At 46.9% G+C, this 20,067-nt stretch overlaps 1 protein-coding gene across 1 annotated transcript in view; it reads left to right on the top strand.

The window, feature by feature from the left end:
• The window catches only part of SCAF11 (SR-related CTD associated factor 11), a 580,274-nt gene that overhangs the window by 337,439 nt on the left and 222,768 nt on the right, over positions 1-20,067 (top strand). Inside the window, exon 9 of the mRNA XM_030217091.1 lies at positions 1,891-1,992. Coding sequence (XP_030072951.1) covers positions 1,973-1,992 — 20 coding nt within the window. The 5' untranslated portion in view covers positions 1,891-1,972. The remainder of the gene's footprint in view (positions 1-1,890; positions 1,993-20,067) is intronic.

The raw sequence follows: 20,067 nt of genomic DNA, 5'->3' as shown, positions 1-20,067 counted from the left end.
TAGTAGTAAATTCTCTCCATCTGAATGAGGGTGTCTCCTGAGACCTGCTTACTTCCAGAAAAGATTCCACTCAAAGCTTACTTAATTTTAAGTGGAAGAGGTTTTCCATCTGGTGTGAAGGCAAGTCCCTGGATCCTTTTTCCTGTCCTACACATTAAGTACCGTCTATACTTATCAGAGCTGGGTTTAAAAACAATGTTAGAGTTCACCTTGGTGCAATTGGTGCTTATCACCATGTAGAGGAGATGCCCATCTCTTTGCAGCCTTTAGTTGTTGATTCATGAGAGGCTTGCTTTTGCTCGAGCCCCCTTGTCAAACCTCCTACAGTGTCATGGGATCTTAATGTTGTTCTCACCCAGCTGATAGTTTCATTTGAGCCACCTGAAGTTTTTGGCCTGGAAAGTTTTGTTCTGGTGGCAGTCACTTCAGCTTGCAAAGTCAGTAAGCTTCAGGCTGTAATAGTGGATCCGCCTTATACAAGATGTCACAACTGAGTAGTTCTTCACAGTCATCCCAAGTTTCTTCCTAAGGTAGTGTCAGAGTTCCAGCTTAACCAGTCAGTTGTTCTGCCAACATTTTCCCTCAAGCCCCAGGCCCATCTCACAAAAAGCACACCGCACACCTTGGATTGCAAGAGAGTCTTTGGCCTTCTGGCTGGAATGGACTAAAGTTCATAAACAATCCACCCAGCTTTTTGTTTCTTTTGATCCTAACTGTATTGGGACAGCCATTGACAAAGGCACTCTGTCCAATTGGCTAACTAACTGCATTTCTTTTACTCGTACCCAAGCTGCTGACTCTTGAGGGTCATGTGATGTCATGGCTGATAATGTCTGAGCCATGGTGGCGTTGGTAGCTCACTTGAAGTCGGCCACTATATAAGAGATTTACAGAGCTGCAGTGTGGTCTTCAGTCCACATGTTTACATCTCACTACTGTATGGCGCAAGATTCCCAATGCGACAGAATACAATCTACCCCCAGGCCCATTTGTTTATTACAGATTGTTTGATTTAAAAAAAAAAATCAGAAAATTAAAAAAATAATGTACAGGCCTTAGCCTAGCTAGCTGTGTACCTGACGGTCACTTGATTTCTAACGAAGTCTTTTTAAAGACTATAACGTTACGTTTGAACAACTATCATTGATATTCTTTGACAATATCTTGTCACAAAGACTCCTGATGCAGGCCTGACGGCCGAAACACAACGTTGTGTCGAGTCTCCAAATTTCTTAATAAAATTATTCATTGTTCCCACATCCTCCAGTCTCTGGCTTCCTTGGTCGCTCTCCCACTTTTTCTGTGACTCAGGCCTTAGCCTATTACAGGTATCATTCATTTCTTCCCCTTTCTTTTGAACAGCCTTGCAGTTAGGGATTCCCATATATGCGAATTAGTAGGCCTACTTGTCCTCGGAGAAAGTGAAGTTAGTCAGCTGTGGCAGGTGTTCTCCGAGGACAGCAGGATACATATTCACACATTGAGCCTTCCTCTCCTTGGAGTTGTATTCTCTTAGCTGTTACAATAGAGTAGCTTGTCCTGTGCGTCAGCAGTGGGTGGGAAGTCTCATGCATGTGCTGTGGGACTCGCAAAAGCTTCTGTGAAAGAATCTAGAGTTTTTCTGCACAGTGCTCCATTGAATGACATCACCCATATATGTGAATGTGTCCAGCTGTCCTCAGAGAACATTTGTTACAGGTGAGCAACTTCACTTTTCATTCCTTAGAGACTGTAAACAGTTTGGTTTCTAAGGTGTCAGAGTTGTGTACATTGTCCTTGTTCTTATAACATAAATATACAGATAAATGTGAATTTTAGTTGAGGTCTCTTGAAAACATATATTCCTGCTCAGATCCAGTGGTTTATATGGTTCCCAATTTTGTCTTTTAGCTTAGATGTTGCTGAAGTTAGTGACATCAGTGCAATAATCAGACAGAAGAGACAAGATCTAGGTTCCTTGTGGTCCTGTACGATGCCGATGAGAACTGAAAGGTAGGTTTCCTTCATAGAATTTTTGGCATACTGTATGTGTTCATTTCTGTGAAGGCAAGCAGGGTCACTGTGCTGCAGATATCAACCATGTGATTACATATGTAGCAACATTTTCAAACCTGTCTGGAAAATAGTAAAAGTCCACTAAGTTGCCTTTCAGCTTCTCTGGTTCCCCCGCCCCCCCCCCCCCCCCCCCCCCCCCCCACCCTCCCCAAGGAAGCTCTTTTTATTTCAGTGTTCGCCGTTTTCCTCCTGGCCTCCTTTTAGTTCCCAAGTTGTTGCTTTTTTTTTTTTTCAATGAGAAATGGGATGTCAGTCAGGCCTCCATCTGATATTTTTCTTACATTTTCTTCTTTTGATTTTGTGATAGATTTTCTTCACTATGTCAAAGAAGCAAGGCAGCGGCTTCAAATTTATTTAAAACTAGTAAAAAAGGCCCGTTTGTGGAATGAATGAAACGGGCGCTAGCAAGGTTTTCCTGGGAGTGTGTATGTTTGAGAGAGAGAGCCAGAGTGAATGTGCGGGTGTGTGACAGTGTGTGTGTGAGAATGAGAGTGTGTGACAGGGCCCTCTCCCCTGTTCCTAATGCCCCTCACCCCGTTCCCTCCCCTCCTTTTCCTCCTCCTTCCCACACTTTGGGTTCCTTAAGGCTTTCAAAAGTCTATGTACCCCCGTGGCCCTAACGCCCAGTATCCGGATACCCCACCGCTTTCCTCCTCACCCCTCCCCCAAGATGTAATACTTTTACGTCCTTCATTTTTTTAAAAAAAGTGTCCTATCTACCCTGTGTACAAACGCCCGGCATTCAGATTGTGTTCGTCTCGTAAATTTTCATTTTTTTCATTCATTCAGAACTTGCTCCCCCCCCCCCCCCCCCCCCCAACACTTTTGGTTCCTTCAGTCTTTTAAAACTGTCCTATGTACCCTGTGTGCTAATGGCCAGCACTGAGATTGCTTTCCTGTCCCAAATTTGCATGTCTTTCAGTCATTCACAACTCCCCCCCTTCTCCAGTTTAACACTTTCCTTTCCTTCAGTCTTTTAAAACTCTCCTATCTACCCTGTGTCCTAATGGCCAGCATTCAGATTGTTTTCCTTTCCCAAATGTTCATGTCTTTCAGTCGTTCAGAACTTCCCCCCTCCCCCCATTTAACACTTTTGGTTGGTTCCTTCAGTCTTTTAAAACTCTCCTATCAACCCTGTGTCCTAATGGCCAGCACTCAGATTGTTTTGCTTAGCCAAATTGTCTGTCACTGATGTCACTGAGGTCAGTGCGTGCCTGCCTAGCAGACCACTTCCGGCAGGCACGGTCCCAAGCACATCCTGTTGGAGGTGAGAATTATTATATAGAATATTCATGGAAGATGTCTATCACAGACCATTACAAAAGCATGCTTCATTTTTCATAGGAAAAATCATGCAGATAGTTAGGAAATCTCTTTCAGGGTGTCGCCCAAAGCTTTTCATTCCTAAAAGGACAAGCCCTGTGCCTTCACTGCCAACTGTCATTGAAGTTGCTAAATATATGGCCTGGAGCAATGACCACATCTTTAGCCTCTAGCTCTTAAGATAAGATTCAGAGTCAAATCAATTATCAATCTCCCTGAGCAATGACTCCGAAGACTTGCGCTAAAGGTAGTAAGCAGGAGTACAGAGTAGAAGCTACAGTGCATTGGTGGAGCTTCAAGAGCCTGGAAAATGTTGGCTATGAGTAGTGTATCCATTGCTTTTTTTTGGTGGGGGGGGGGAAAAAGTACCGGTACTCATTATGGGTAACCTTAGAAGTGGGGTCACTATCTGACTCCGCCCCTGCAGTAGTCACACCCACAGTAGCCACATGCCTGTTTATATGCACCATGGCTAGTAAAAGAGATCACTGAAAATATTACACCAGTATAGGAGAAGAAAAATAACATCATTTTTTTCCATTATAAATAATTTCTGTAAGATGGTACAAATCTAGTATACCCAAAATGATACAAACCAAATTAGCACACAGATCAGGAATTAGGAGAACAGTCTTGCCAAATCTGAAACACAATATGTTATCAAAATCTCAGAACCTAACAAACAGATCCCTATTCAGACACTTGGCCTTGCAGTTACACATGCAAAACGGAGATGGCCCCTGTTCAAATACAGGCAAAAATTAACCTGAAATCCTAAGAAGCTAGACTCTGCATGCAGCACACTATCAGGAAAACAGAAAGAAACATGTTTCATCCTATGCAGTGCAAAATAAGACAGATGTAAATTCTCAAATTAGATATATTCCAAACACTAAAATGAAAATAAAATTATTTTTTCTACCTTTGTTGTCTGGTGACTTTGTTTTTCTGATCGTGTTGGTCCCAGTATCTGATTCTGCTGCTATGTATCTGTTCTCTTAGCACCGTTTCCAGAGCTTCCTGTCCATTTATTTCTTTATTTTCCTCCTTTCTTCTTCATTTCTTGCCTTACATCCATAAATAAAAACTGGGTCCTCTGCAGACTTGACTGGAAGAGTTATAGAGTGGATCCAGCTTTTGTCTATTTTCTCCTTCCATGTGCAGTTTTTCTCCTCTCTTCCCTTTCCCTCATCTCCATCCATGTGCATCTTCTTCTTTTCTCTTCCCTCCCCTCCATCTATGTCCAGCATTTCTTATCTATCCCATCTCTTGCTTCCATGTATGTGCATCTCCTTCCTCTCTCTCTCTCTTCCCTCCCCTCCATCTTGTCCAGCGATTCTCCTCTCCTCCATCCATCCAAGTCCAGCAATTCTCCTCTCTCCCCTGCCCACTGTCACGATTGTGACTGTATTCCATGCCTACACTCACCTCGCCTTCGGGTGACCAGGCCCTATGGCTGCTGTGGACTGTCTTCTTCCTGTTTCCCAGACATGTTCCAGAGTTCATTTCAGTCCTGATGTTGCAGCACTCCAGCCTAGCCTGTTCCAGTATCCTGAGTCCGTTCAAGCATCTGGCTCCAGCCAAGCCAAGTCCGCTCCAGCATCTGGTCCCAGCCAAGCCAAGTCCGTTCCAGCATCCGGTTCCAGCTAAGTCAAGTCCGTTCCAGTATTTGGTTCCAGCCAAGTCTGTTCCAGCATCCGGCTCCAGCCAAGTCATGTCCATTCCAGCATCTGTTTCCAGCCAAGCCAAGTCCATTCCTGCATCCGGGTTCAGCCAAGTCAAGTCCATTCCAGAATTCTGTCCAGCCAAGTCTGTTTGAGAGTCCTGAATCTTGTACCAGCCTCTCTGTGTTTAGTTGCTTCCTGTTGGGTGGTTCACCTGCTGCTGCCAGTCCCCGGCAGCGGCCCAAGGGTTCACTACTCCGGATCATTCCTCACAGTTGTGACACCCTCCCCTCCATCCACGTCCAGCAATTCTCCTCTCTCCCCTGTCCTCTCCTCCATCCACATCCAGCAATTCTCCTGTCTCCCCTGCTCTCCTCCATTCATCCATGTTCAGCAATTCTCCTCTCTCTCTCTCCCTTCCCTCCATCCATGTCCAGCAGTTCTCCTCTCTTCCCTGCTCTCCTCTCCATCAGTGTCCAGTTGAAGATGTGATTCCATGTGCCCCACTGAATGGAGAGTTTAATTTTACTTGCAATATTTATAACACCATGCTTCCCAAGGCAGATTACAACAACTGTTAAGATGAACCCACCAAGAAACAGGATATCCTTACTGAAATTTGGCCATCTGTATTGTATAGGACAATGTAGAAAAATTAGCAAAAAATACAGAGTTTATAACTGCTGTTTCTCTACCAGGTACAGTAATAAACTGATTTAGTGATATTCAATTGTTGTTTCATGATATTTATATCTACACTAGTAAAAAAAAGGACCGTTTCTGACACAAATGAAACGGGCGCTAGCAAGGTTTTCCTTGGAGTGTGTATGTTTGAGAGAGAGAGAGAGAGAGAGTGTGTGTGACAGAGTGAGAGAGACTGGTTGCGAGTGTGTCTGTGAGAGAGAGAGTGAGTGTGTGCCATGGACCCCTCCCTCCCAGTTTCAGGGTTGTCGTCCCCCCTTCCCTCCCTCCCAGTTCCAGGGTTGTCCCCCCTCCCTCAGAGTTCCAGGGTCGTCCCCCCCCCCCTCCCTCCCTCCGAGTTCCAGGGTCGTCGGCCCCCCCTCCCTCCCTCCGAGTTCCAGGGTCGTCGGCCCCCCCTCCCTCCCTCCGAGTTCCAGGGTTGTCCCCCCCACTCCCTCCCTCCCTCCCTCCCTCCCAGCTCCAGGGTCGTCATCCCCTCCCTCCCAGTTCCAGGGTCATCGTCCCCCTTCCTCCTTCCCAGTTCCAGGGTCGTCGCCCCCCTCCCTCCTTCCCTCCCTCCCAGTTCCAGGGTCGTTTTTTTTTTTTTTTTACATTTGTGCCCCGCGCTTTCCCACTCATGGCAGGCTTAATGCGGCTTACATATTGTACACAGGTACTTATTTGTACCTGGGGCAATGGAGGGTTAAGTGACTTGCCCAGAGTCACAAGGAGCTGCCGGTACCTGAAGTGGGAATCGAACTCAGTTCCCCAGGACCAGAGTCCACCACCCTAACCACTAGGTCACTCCATCCGCCACATCCCATCGTGGAGACCCGTGCCATACCGTACCTGTTGATCATGTCTTGACACTGTTGCCTGGAGGGGCATCAGGATTGGCATTGGTTGAGATGGTACTGTTCTCCAGTCCCTCGAGGAGGGGAAGGGGAGGAACCTTCCTCGAGGCTCAGGAGTAAGCCTGCTCCTCAACATTCCTGCCCAGAGTCTGGACACAAGTCTAGTAGGTGCAGACTCGCATCAAGAGAATAGCTTACCCTGAGTCTGATATGGCCTGCTCGTGGGATTCTGAACAGGAGCCAGAGGTTCTCTTGGAGGAGGAGGAATTCCCTCGTTTCCCATCATACCCTTCCCATCCTCATGAAAAGAGAGTCTCCCCCCCTGAGGAGTTCTCTTTTACCATGTTTGTTTAGGAGGTGGCTCAGTCCATCCCATTTCAGTTAGATGTTGGACACCCTTGATTATGGCATCCCTCCTAAGAAAGCTGTGATAGTGCTCGTTCACAGCATCCCGCAGTCTGTACAAATGAAGCAGTGGGAGACGCCCCTTTCTATGTGGCCCATTCATAAGAAAGCTGACTATATACAGACCAAAAGGCTCCAGCTTCCTCACCCTACCATGTTGGTCGAATCAGCAGTCCAAAGACCCAAAAGCTCCAAGACTCACATCTCAGTGGCTCAGGGGTGGGATGCTAGGACTTTTTGAGAGGACGTTTACCAGAATGCTGTGCTTGTATCCCTCCTACACTCTTTACCTGCTCTGCCTGAGCATGCAGAACCTAGTCCATAGTGTGGAAGAATTTGCAGACACTTTGTGGAGAAGGCTGCTAAATTCCACCAGCTAGTAGCCAAACAGCAGGAGTGTCAGCAGCACATGACTTGGGCAGCCTATGGTAGTTTCAGTGTGGCATCTAGGGTCTCTGCCATGGCTATTGGCATGTGCAGACTCACCTGGCAGTGTGTCTTATTCCACACACCGGCCGTTCAGGAGAAGCTAGTGGATGTCCCATGCCGAGGAGATAACCTTTTTGGTGACAAGATGGAGGAGATTGCTGTCTTCATAAAAAAAAAGAACGGATACCGTCAGGTTACTATCTTGGCCCACTCCTGCTGCAACCTCCTCCTCCTTCTGGAGGTATCCAAGCAGTTGTCATAGGAGACCCTATTACTCTCAAAGGCATAAGATTACTTCTCCTTCCTCCCACCCCGCCCAGCCGAGGCAGCAAAGAGCTCAGAAATCCGAGCCAGCTCCTTAGTCTAAGCCAGGAACGAGCTTTTCATTGGTTCCATGAGAACATATCCACAGTAAAAGTAACTGTCCCAGATAGCCTGCCGGTAGGATGGAGGCTGAGTTTTTTTTTTTTTTTTTTTTAATGAAACCTGGCTCCTAACCTCAGAGTAGTGGGTTCTCAAAATAGTCTGGGCTGCTTATGCCTTTCATTGGTGAATGGTCTCTCCAGATTGCCCCATGAGATCATGAAAATGGCCATATACGCCACTAAAAACATTCAAAATCAGATTTAGATGTCATATCGAAAATGCCCCTTCATATCTCCTCGGATCTAATAAAGATAATTCTCCTCGACCTATAGGTAAATTGAGTTGGGCCGAAGTAGCTCTGGGCTGTTTATAGTTCCACAAGAAACTCCATAACACTTTGTTAATCTTGTTCAAATTTTTGTTAGTATGATATAAGGTGAAGGTTTGTAGAGCCACTTTGAAAAATAGTACCATTTTGTATAAGGCGATATGACCCTACAAACTCAAAGACAGTCTCATCCACAGAGTTGAAAGATCTATAGACTTTTGCAGCAGCACTGCCAAGTTAACTTTGTAAGCCTCTTCCACATTTTTGCCAGACGTACTCCTAAATATTTAATTTTAAAATCCTCTTTCTAAGCAGGAAAGCTGTAATCCAGTCAGCATAAACATACCCTCCCCCCAGTGGCATCACTCTTGACTTATCTAAATTGGGTTCCAGACCTGAAAACTTCCCATGTTATTTCACCAAATTGAACACCTGTACAAAGTGTCCCAAGAGCAGGTCAGTGCCAAACGCATATCATCGACAAAGGCTATAATCTGGACCTCCTCTTTTTCTAGTGAGAAACCATGTATTTCTTTATCCATCCTTATTTGCTCCAGCAGTGGCTCCAGTGCTAGAAAAAAAAACAATAGAGGAGACAAGGGGCACCATTGCAAATCTGCTTCTTTAAATTTAGGCATTCGCAAGGTAGCTAAATAAGACAATATCTGCTCTGTAGTGATTGGCCACCACCTATAAAAAGTTTTGAAATATTGATAAAACAATTAGATTATGTTCTCTTTCTCTAACTAGTCTATTATAATGAAGTATACATTTACAATAGGCTGACAAGATAGATGATATGTACCTGTGTGTCCAAATCTATATAGTTTATAATACAGGAGGGATTTGATTTATTAAAATTTGATTAATCATTTTTCCTCAAGGACATAACAAAGGGATGTACGTATTATTTAAATTAACAAAGAGGTTAAAAGAATGCCAGCATTTTAAAAGAGAGAAAGTGAATATGGGGGTAAGGAGAAAGGCAGAAGACAGAGACTGCAATGCTAATGGATTCCGAGAGAGCCCATTATAATGTAGTCAGACACAGAAGGCTTTTTCAAAAAGATAGGTTTTCAGGAGTGTTTTGAATTTGGGATATGAACACTCTAAACGAATGGGGGCAGGGAGAGAATTCCAAAGAGAAGGGAGCAAGCCAGAAGAATGCATGAGCTCGTGTGGACTTAAGTCAGACTTCCTTTAAAGAAGAGAGGTGTAAATGATTATCGTCAAAAGATCTAGAAGGCTTCTCATATACATGCGTATTTAATGCAACTCTAACAACCTGAACACTATTCTTATTATCTTGGGTTGGTGACTTGAGAAAACATTTCCCACATTTTTAGACTTGTGTTTGAAAATATAACATAGTCTTAGCTCTTTCTTTCTTTCTGGGCTACATAAGTAGTCTCACCTCAGTACTGCTTTAGCAGCTTCCCAGAACAAAGTTAGTGAGTGCGCATATTCTACATTATGATCAGCATATATCCTCTATTTGTCTACAATATAAAGTTTATACTGTGCATCAAAGTATAGATATTTAGGAAAACACTATCTACCACAGCCCTGCCCAATTTGAAAACCTATCCAAACTAGGACATGATTCAATATAGTAAAATTGCCTATTTCCACTTTACTAATTTTTGGTGGCACAGCTTGTGTGATGAAAATATAATCAGCTCTAGACATTGACAAATGGGCTCTAGCTACATGAGTATATTCTTGATCTAATGGATGGAAAGTTCTCCACAAATCTAAAAGGTTTCACTTGACAAAAATTCTGGCACCCACATGTGGACTGCCCTTCCCCACTTTCTCCATGTTCAGTTCTATCAAGATATGCTCCCAGTACTGAAATTGAAATCTCTTGCTACCAATAAGTGTACACCTAAATGCCTACTACGTAACTGAATCAACCTTTGATAGAAACCATAATCATATACATTAGAAGAATAGACATTCACCACTACTACTTCAGAGCCCTGTATTTTTAAAGATGGACATAAACATATCAACCTGAGGGATCCTGTTCTACTTGCAATACAGTAATTAGAATTAATTTACTAATCAGGTTTGCCACTCCTGTACTGTGTGAGGTCCCTGAAGCATGAATGACTTTTCCCACCCAACTTGATTTCAATTTCAAAAGCTCCATATTATTAAGATGTGTTTCCTGAATACATGCAATATGGACATGTTTCCCTCTCAAATCCTGAAGTAACATAACATAGCAAATGACGGCAGATAAAAACATGTATGGTCCATCCAGTCTGCCCAACAAGATAAACTCATTCACGTGGTATGTGATACTTTATATGTATAACCGAGTTTGATTTGTCCTTGCCTTTCTCAGGGTAGAAGTCTACCCAGCACTGTTCTTGTACTAACAAGGGTATTTTAGTTTGCTTAATAGAATTAATCCTGGCTACATTCCAGGAACAAAGCTTCAAAGAGAAGGATCCCACTTTTCTGGGAAAAATCTGAATAAATAGTTTACTGGTACAATAAGGGATTCGGTGTGCAGCCGTCACCAAAACTGCAAATTGTTACGTTCCTCACCTGGTTCCAGGCCTGCGCGGCCGATTCGCCAGCGAGGTACGGTCCGTCTGAGATAGCCTGCTATTTTGGATGTGGTTTCTCCAGGATGGGTCTGTTTCCTGTTTCTGGCAGCCGTCATCTTGGTTGGATCAAGGACAGCAGCCATCTTGGCTAGCTCAGGAGGGGGCAGCCATCTTGGAGTAACGAGGTCAGGAAGGAAGCCCATATTTGGACATGCTTGAGCCTAATTCCTCCACTACTTAAGGCCCTGCCTTCGGTCCTTCTTTGCTTCGGCCTCAATTGTGTTTGAGGTCCATGCCGGTGCTCCTTGCTTTCAGTTCCAGTGTTCCAGACCTCGGCTTGTTTCCCGGACCTTGCTTGTTTTGCTACCTGCCTTGATCTTGGACTGTTTTTGACTACTCTTTGACCTACGGATTTACCTTGCTTTTGGACTGTGTCTGTTTGCCTGCCTGTCTGGTCAGTGGTCTTGCAACCCCGCCTGTTCCAGAAGTCCTGGTGGCTGCCCGAACCTGGGGGCTCAACTCCCAGGGAACGGCGGTCGCTCCCCAGGTGAAGCTAGGGGTTGTCTGGCTGCCTGACTGAGTTCGGTGTCACTCCATCCTAGCCGTGCTCAGTCGGGGCACAAGGGCTCTCATTTCTCCAGTCATAACAGTAATTTGTCTTGTCTGTGGCAATCTTGAGTCTCCTGCTGAGAATTCTCCACCCATTGAGTGATAAGAGCACTAACCCCTCTTCCCCCTCCCTAAGCAGACTGATCATGTTCAGTCTGTTGTTGCCCATCTCTTCAGACCTCCTCAAAACACAAGCTTAACGCCTGCAAGAGATCACATGTAGGTCTCATGTGCACCCCATCATATAAGATCAGCAGTACAATTGTATGATGCTACATCACTATTACAGAACCACTATAAAGAAGTTCTTTTCAATACATAAGTATGATTATTCAAACCCTATGTAATCTAGAACATTCAGCGTTCTTATACTTTAAGTGAAATTAACTGACTAATGCTTCAGTGAAACATATGCAAACCTTTTCCTTGTCATCAAGCAGATGAAGCCATTACGAATGGGTTGTGTCCATCAACCAGCAGGGGGAGATAGAGAGCACTCAACTTTTCACAGTGCCTCATGGCCAGCCAGCTCCACTGCCTCTTCAGTATTCTCTATCTCCCCAAGCGGGGTGGCTGCAGCTTCTTCGAGCTCCATCAAAACTCTGCCTGGGGGTGGCTCCTGGCTTGCCAGTTGTTAGCCTGGGTGTTAGAGGCTATAGCAGCTTCACTTTGAAGGCACATAGGTTAGCCCTTTTCATGCCTTACCCATGCCCCCGTGGATGTGGACATATTAGCTTGCTTTTCCCTGTCCTTTCCCACTCAGTGAATGCAGGCACATTGGTTCGCCTTTCCCTGCCTTTCCCACTCATCTGAGCCTCCAGAGTTCTTATTTCCTCTGCTTTCCTCACAGCGTTAAAAAAAAACAAAACTTTGATTCTTCTATGGGACCGGAGCTGTGATACTCGGTCCGGTGAGGTAAGAGTGTTTTCTAACTCCTCCGGGGTGGGCCTATGATCGGGGCGTTTTTGGCGCCAAACTGCCATTTTGAATTTTCCCACCGTTTTCGGCGATGGCTGTAGAGAATGTAAAGCACTGTTCCCGGTGTGGCAAGCGCAAATCAGCAGCGGGGCTCTGTAATCATGCTGTACAGGTGTAAGAGCCAGCCCACATGGCGAGCGATGATTCTTCCCGCTCACAGCTGGTAGCGGACGCCATTTTGAATTCTCCGCATGGCGCAGCCTCCGTAGAGAGGAGAGCCCTGAGCCCGAGGGAGGGGGGGAGGGGGAGGGCTCGAATTGAGGCTATTCAGGGAGCAGCTAGCCCTGGACGGGATCTGGGTGCCCAGGGCGAGTTTTTCTCCCCTGATTTTGTGTTGTTATTGCATAAAGCATACATGCTGAAAAGAGCTCTCCCTCAAGGGTCATCTGAGGCCCCTTCTATTGTTCCCCCCCCCCCCCCCCCGGTGGATTGTGGCCTGGGCCTGCCCGCTGAGGCTATTTTCCCTGATAATTGGCATAAAGAAAAGCGTAGAAGGGCTAATTCTTCTTCAGATTGTGGTCCCCCCCCCCCGGTGGATTGTGGCCTGGGCCTGCCCGCTGAGGCTATTTTCCCTGATAATTGGCATAAAGAAAAGCGTAGAAGGGCTAATTCCTCTTCAGATTGTGGTGCCCCCCCCCCTCCCCCCCGTGGAGGAGCCAGAGTCAGGTGCAGAATTACCACAGGATCTGGATGATCCCTCCGCGGTGAGGATTTTCCACCATGATGAGCTGCCAGCGCTTATTTCAGATGCCCTGCAGGTCCTTTCTATTGAACAGCCTGACAGTGGCACGGCCTTCTCTGTGAATCCTAGGGTGGCTAGTACCAAAAAGCCTGCTCGAGCCATTCCTTTGCATGACTCCATCCAAGAGCTTATTTCCGCTCAGTGGGCTGACCCCGAGGGACCTTTGAAAGTTTCCAGGGCTATGGGGCAATTATACCCTCTGCGTGAGGAGCATTTGGCTCGCTTTGCAATGCCTAAAGTAGATGCCCTAGTCATAGTGGTGACAAAGAGAACTAACCTCCCTGTGGAAGGAGGAGTTGCCCTGAAGGATATACAAGACCGTAGGCTGGAAGCAGCACTTAAACGGTCCTTTGAAATTGCAGGTCTTACTGTTCGGGCATCTGCATGCAGTTGTTATGCTGCTAGAGCCTGCCTGGCGTGGTTGCAACAGGCAGTGGAACAGCTGGGAGATGGAGCAGAGCCCTTCTCGGATGTGGCTCCGCGGCTGGAGTCGGCCTTGTCCTTTTTGGCTGATGCCCTTTATGATATTGTCAGAGCTTCGGCTAAACAAATGGCAGTAGCAGTGGCGGCTCGCCGTCTTATTTGGCTACGACATTGAGCAGCAGACATGGCCTCTAAGCAAAGGTTGGTGAAGTTGCCCTTTCAAGGCCTTTTCCTATTCGGTGAGGAGTTGGAAAAAAAAATTGTTAAAGGCCTGGGAGATCCTAAACCCCAGCGCTTGCCCGAAGATTAGCCGAGGCCTTCCTCCAAGGGCCAGGCGGTCCACTCCTCTTATAGACCTCGCTTCCGTGAAGCTAGAAGGTACCGCCTGGGGCATTCTGCTGGGTTCACTTCTCGTGCCCGTTTTTCAGCAGAGGAACTCCTTTCGCTCGGTCAAGCGTTCCGCAGCCACCGGCTCTAGGCCTGGAGTTCATGGGTGACCCTCTCAATGATGGTGCGCGGGCCCCCTCCTCGCTTGCTGTCATCGGAGGACGTCTTTCCCTCTTTGCCGAGGAGTGGGCCAATATTTCCTCAGATCAGTGGGTTCTGGACCTGATCAGAGATGGCTACAGAATAGAGTTCAACGCCCCAGTAAGAGACGTGTTTGTGGAGTCCCGATGCGGTTCTGCCATCAGACGGGCGGCGGTAGAGGAGACTTTGCAAGGTCTTGATTCAGTTAGGGGTCGTGTCCCCGGTGCCTCCCGCCGAATACGGCTACGGCCGATACTCCATCTACTTTGTGGTGCCCCGAAAAGGTGGGTCTTTTCGCCCTATTCTGGACTTAAAAGAATTAAACAAGTCCCTGAGAGTGCGGCATTTGCACATGGAGACCCTGCGCTCCGTCAGTGCTGCGGTACAGCCAGGAGAGTTTCTCACATCTCTAAACCTGAAAGAAGCTTACCTGCACATACCAATTTGGCCCCTGCACCAGAAGTTTCTGAGGTTTGCGGTGTTGGGAAAACATTTCCAGTTCCGGGCCTTGCCTTTTGGCCTCGCCACAGCTCCCCGAACCTTTTCGAAGGTAATGGTGGTAGTAGCTGCTTTGCTCAGGCGAGAAGGTATCAGGGTTCACCCGTACCTAGACGACTGGCTTATCAGAGCAGACTCTGTAACAGAGAGCTATCAAGCTACAGCCAGAGTGGTCTCAGTACTTCAATCTCTAGGCTGGGTCGTCAATATGGCCAAAAGTCACCTGACCCCCTCGCAATCTGTAGAACATTTGGGGGCCAGGTTCGACACAGACTCGGGCTTTGTATACCTACTCGAACTAAGGCGGTGCAAGTTTCAGAATCAGGTCCGTCTGCTCCTGAGGATGCCCTGCCCGCGAGCTTGGGACATTGTCCAGCTGCTGGGATCTATGACAGCCACATTGGAAGTGGTGCCCTGGCCGAGAGCGCACCTGAGACCTCTACAGTATTCCCTACTTCAAAGATGGTCTCCAGTTTCTCAGGATTATCAGTGCAGACTTACTTGGCTCCCTGCGGCCCGACTCAGCATGGAGTGGTGGCTCTCAGACAGCATGCTGTGGCAAGGAATGCCGCTGGCGCTCCCCGATTGGTGTCTAGTAGTGACAGATGCCAGCCTGAAGGGCTGGGGCGCACACTGCAAGGGGAAGCATGCCCAGGGTCTATGGATACCCGAGGAGTCGGAGTGGTCCATCAACCGCCTGGAGTTGAAAGCGGTGTTTCAGGTGCTTCTGGCCTTTCAAGTGAACCTGGAAGGATTGGCTGTCAGAGTGATGTCGGACAACACGACAGCAATGGCCTACATAAATCGACAAGGCGGCACTCAGTGCAGAGCACTGGCCGCGCAGGCCGAACAGATTTGCCACTGGGCCGAGCTGCATCTTCAGTTTCTGTCGGCAGCTCACATTGCAGGTCAGAGCAACATGCAAGCCGATTATCTAAGCAGGCATCAGATCGATGTAGCAGAATGGGAACTAGCAGACGAACTATTCCTGCAGATATGTGCCAAATGGGGCAAGCCCGTGATGGATCTTATGGCGACAAGTTCAAATGCCAAAGTCCCGTGCTTCTTCAGCAGATGGAGAGATCGTCGCTCGGCAGGGTTGGATGCCTTGACTCAGCCCTGGCCTCCGGACCTACTAATATGTGTTCCCTCTGTGGCCCTTGATAGGGCGCGTGCTCCTGCGGATTCGGCTGCACCCAGGAGAAGTGGTCCTCATCGCCCCGGATTGGCCCAGGAGGCCTTGGTATGCGGACCTCCGAGTGATGCTAGTGGAGGCTCCCCTTCCTTTACCTCTGGTACTGAACCTGTTGTCACAGGGCCCGGTAGCCATGGAGGACGCCTGCCGCTTTGGTTTTATGGCATGGCGATTGAGAGGGCGCAATTGAGGGACAAAGGCTATTCAAACACAGTCATTTCCACTCTCCTGCAGGCCCGCAAGCGTTCCACTTCCGTGGCTTATGCCAGGATTTGGCGCCAGTTTTGAGTCTTGGTGCGCTTCAAAAGTGATCACACCCATGCGGGCTCCTGTCTCGCCGATTCTGGACTTTTTGCAGGATGGTGTACAAATAGGCTTGGCTTATAATTCCCTGCGGGTGCAAGTGGCAGCGTTGGCCTCCCTTCGTGGTAAGGTTGAAGGCATGTCTTTAGCTGCTCATCCAGATGTGGCACGGTTTCTTAGTGGGGTGCTTCGGCTCCGGCCTTCCGTGCGAGCACCCTGTCCAGCTTGGAACCTGGGGCTAGTTTTGAAGGCTCTGCAGGCTTCTCCTTTTGAGCCGCTTCGGTGAGCATCGGAGAAAGATTTGACACTAAAGGCTGTTTTTCTTGTGGCCATTACTTCGGCGAGACGGGTGTCAGAGCTCCAGGAGCTGTCCTGTAGAGACCCATTTCTGCAATTCTCAGAGTCTGGGGTCACGGTTTGGACCGTGCCTTCCTTCATGCCTAAGGTGGTTTCAGCGTTTCACCTAAACCAGCCTATTTTCTTGCCCTCCTTTGATAAGGAGGAGTTTCCAGAATCTTTTGGGCAGTTGCACCTGTTTGATGTGCGCAGGACTCTGCTGCAGTATCTGCGAGTTACTATCTCTTTCAGGATCTATGATCATCTGTTTGTTTTGCTATCAGGTCCTCTCAGAGGGTCTCCAGCGTCTAAAGCCACTATTGCCCGCTGGCTTAAAGAAACTATCTTTTCAGCTTATCTGCTTGCCGGTCGGTCTCCTCCTGTAGCCTTTAAGGCACATTCCACAAGAGCGATTTCTTCTTCCTGGGCGGAAACTGGAGCACTATCTCTTCATGAGATTTACAGTTCAGCAACATGGGCTTCTAAGCTCTCTTTTGCCCGACATTACAGGCTGGATGTGGCTGCTAGGAGGGATGCGCGTTTTGGAGCACAAGTGCTAGCGCGTAGTGTGACCTGTTCCCACCCTATATAGGGATTGCTTTGTTACATCCCATTCGTAATGGCTTCATCTGCTTGATGACAAGGAAGGGAAAATTAGGTTCTTACCTTGGTAATTTTCTTTCCTTTAGTCATAGCAGATGAAGCCATGAGCCCTCCCTGTATGATTGTCTGTATGCTGTGAATCTGTTTCAGGTTCTGTTCTTGTTTCCTGACGTTCCTTCCTTGGGAGAAAGTTGGAAAACAGTCTTCAGGATTCATGTTCACTTATAGGAGGATGAGTCCATTCCCTCCAGTTTATGTTTTGGAGGATGAGTTTATTCCCTCCAGGAGGTTACGTGTATCCCCTCCAGTTATACAATAAGGAGGACGAGTTTAGTCCCTCCAGGAGGATGTGTTCATTCCCTCCTTTTGAGTTCATGCCCTTATTAAGGGGCCATCGTTCGCTGTGAGGAAAGTTCATGTTATTCCCATTGTGATTTGCCATACTGCTTTGGAAGCTTCAAATACTGCAGTGGAGCTGGCTGGCCATGTGGCACTGTGAAAAGTTGAGTGCTCTCTATCTCCCCCTGCTGGATGATGGACACAACCCATTCGTAATGGCTTCATCTGCTATGACTAAAGGAAAGAAAATTACCAAGGTAAGAACCTAATTTTCCCATAATTCAGAAAAGTTAGAGAACAATCACAGAGCACATTTGTTGTCAACCAATTTTCAGTCAAAAGAGCACTTCAGGTCCTCCAATAAAACAGGGACAAATCAAGAATTAAACTGCTGCACATATCCACCTGTCTTCCGGCATTTAACTTGGTCTCCTGTCCTTACAGAGGGTGGGGTATTGCTTGTAGTAAGTCCTTTATGGCAGTTTTCACTTCTTGCACAGACTCACAATTGATAATGCAGCCACTATGCGTTTTGCCCAGTGTAGCTGGGTATAAGTCTAAACCTTATTTTTTGTACCAGCTGAGACAATGGTTGACAAGTCCAGCAATTGCAGTGTGTGTGCCAAGTAATCTTGAAAGATATTGATCAGTTTTCCTTCATAAGTTAGCTCATTCCATTCCATAGGCCCACATAACTGCCATTCTCCGAGGACAAGCAGGCTGCTTGTTCTCACTGATAGGTGACGTCCACGGCAGCCCCTCCAATCGGAATCTTCACTAGCAAAGGCCTTTGCTAGTCCTCGCGCGCCAATGCGCACCGCGCATGCGCGGCCGTCTTCCCGCCCAAAACCGGCTTGTGCCGGCCAGTCTTCTTTTCTCCGCGCTCGGTACGGTTGTGCTTTACCGTTCGTGCCCCGAAAAGTCGGCCTCGCGCGTCGTTTTTCGACTATTTTCTGTGAGAAATCCAGAAAAGTGTTTGGATTAACCATTTTTGGTTTTTCCCTTCCTCTACTTCGAGTTTTTTTCGCCCCGTTAAGTTTTCTTTCGTCGTCGGGGTAGGCCTTACTTAGGCCCCGGTCGAAATTTCCCTTTTTTCTGTGCCAAATTTCGCCATTTCGTCTTTCGATTTCGCCGGCGTGATTTTTCCGCCCATGACATCGAAGCCTTCCAGCGGCTTCAAGAAGTGCACCCAGTGCGCCCGGGTAATCTCGCTCACTGACAGGTACGCGTCGTGTCTTCAGTGTCTGGGGGCTGGGCACCGCCCTCAGGCCTGTAGTCTGTGTTCCCTTTTGCAAAGGCGGACTCAGGTAGCGAGGTTAGCCCAGTGGAACATTTTGTTATTTATTTATGTATTTCACATGCTTGATATACACCTCAATGCGGTTTTACAAAAACAGTTTAAAACTAAAAACTTTATAGATAGAAAAGTTAAAAATAAGAGAAAAAAAATTTGACAATTCATGTTAAATTCACAGGGAAACCATTGCTCTAAGAAACCCAGAAATTCTGCATCTTGGATTGACTCTGGGGGAAATGATGAACCGCAGATTATTCTTGCACAACCTGTTCTCCAAGTCCTTTATCTTAGATTCACATGCTTCCACTTTTTTTTTCAGTAATCTGGCAACTTGTCCCTGGGCCTACTGCAATGCACCTTGTGCATTGTAGGTTCATTTCTCAATCTCAGTCATTTTGTCATGAAGATCTGTTATGGACCTGGTTACTTGGTTCAGGTGTGTAGAAAGACATTCTTTTTTTTTTTTTTTACTGTTTTTATTGTTGTATAAAATCAGACAAAATACATCTGATAGCACTAACATAACAGAACATTCTCAATTAAAAGTCATTCATAATACAACACAAGTTTACCTCTAATCATTTTGATTTCCATAACATTTTTATTTATAGCCCCCACCACTCCCCCCTCCCTCTCCCCTTCTACCCCCCCTCCCCAGTTTGAGAGTTTCCCCAGCAGCACGCAGTCCGTATTAACCAGTATCCAGGTGCTGCTGCGAGAACAGAGTTCGCGTTCTCCCCCACAAATCTCGATACTGCCGGTGTCTCAATGCCACTGCGAATTTATATGTTTTGCTTACCCAGCTACACATTTCCCTCATACAATTCTTCCAGGACTTCAAGTCCGGGGGCTCCTCATTCACCCATTCCATTAGTATGCACTTCTTCAAAATTATCATTGCCAGCAATACAAATTTTGTCTGGGCGGCTCCCAGTCCCTGTTCTTTGAGCGAGTCCCCACATCCCATCAAGGTAATCAAGTACTTCCATTCCACTTCGCATTGCAATATTTCTTCTATTAGTGTCAACGCACCCGCCCATAAAGCATGTAGTGATGAGCATTCCATAATGGAATATAGGAATGAGCCCACACTCCCCTTACTTTTGTTGCACATGTCGTCCTCCCACATCCCCAAAACCTTTCCTCTTGCTTTTGTAATATGCACCCTGTAGAGAATCCTATACTGAATGTCTTGCAGTGATGCGTTCGGAGTTATCTTTCCCAGGTTTCTGAAGACTACACCGTGACTACTTCTACTACATCCCTGCTCCATACTTCCGCCAATTGTAACATATGGGGCGCTTTTTTGTGATCTCTGATCACTTGGTGCCACCTTGACAACCCATTGCATAGTGGACTAGTCTGCATAAACAAATGGTCTAATTTAGTGAAACGAACTATAGCCCTGTGCCTGCGCTCTTCACTCAACACATAGTCTCGTACTTGTAGGTATGCGAAGAATTGAGAGCCAGCTATCTGCAGTTCATTCTTTACCATTTCAAATGTTGGAAAGTCATCATCCCCCTCCTTCCTAAATTGACCTATAAACC

This window comes from Microcaecilia unicolor, chromosome 10 (genome assembly GCF_901765095.1).
Source record: "Microcaecilia unicolor chromosome 10, aMicUni1.1, whole genome shotgun sequence".
In the NCBI taxonomy this organism is placed as follows: domain Eukaryota; kingdom Metazoa; phylum Chordata; class Amphibia; order Gymnophiona; family Siphonopidae; genus Microcaecilia; species Microcaecilia unicolor.
Note: the sequence above shows the minus strand (reverse complement) of the source record. Positions and strands in the feature narration are given on the sequence as shown.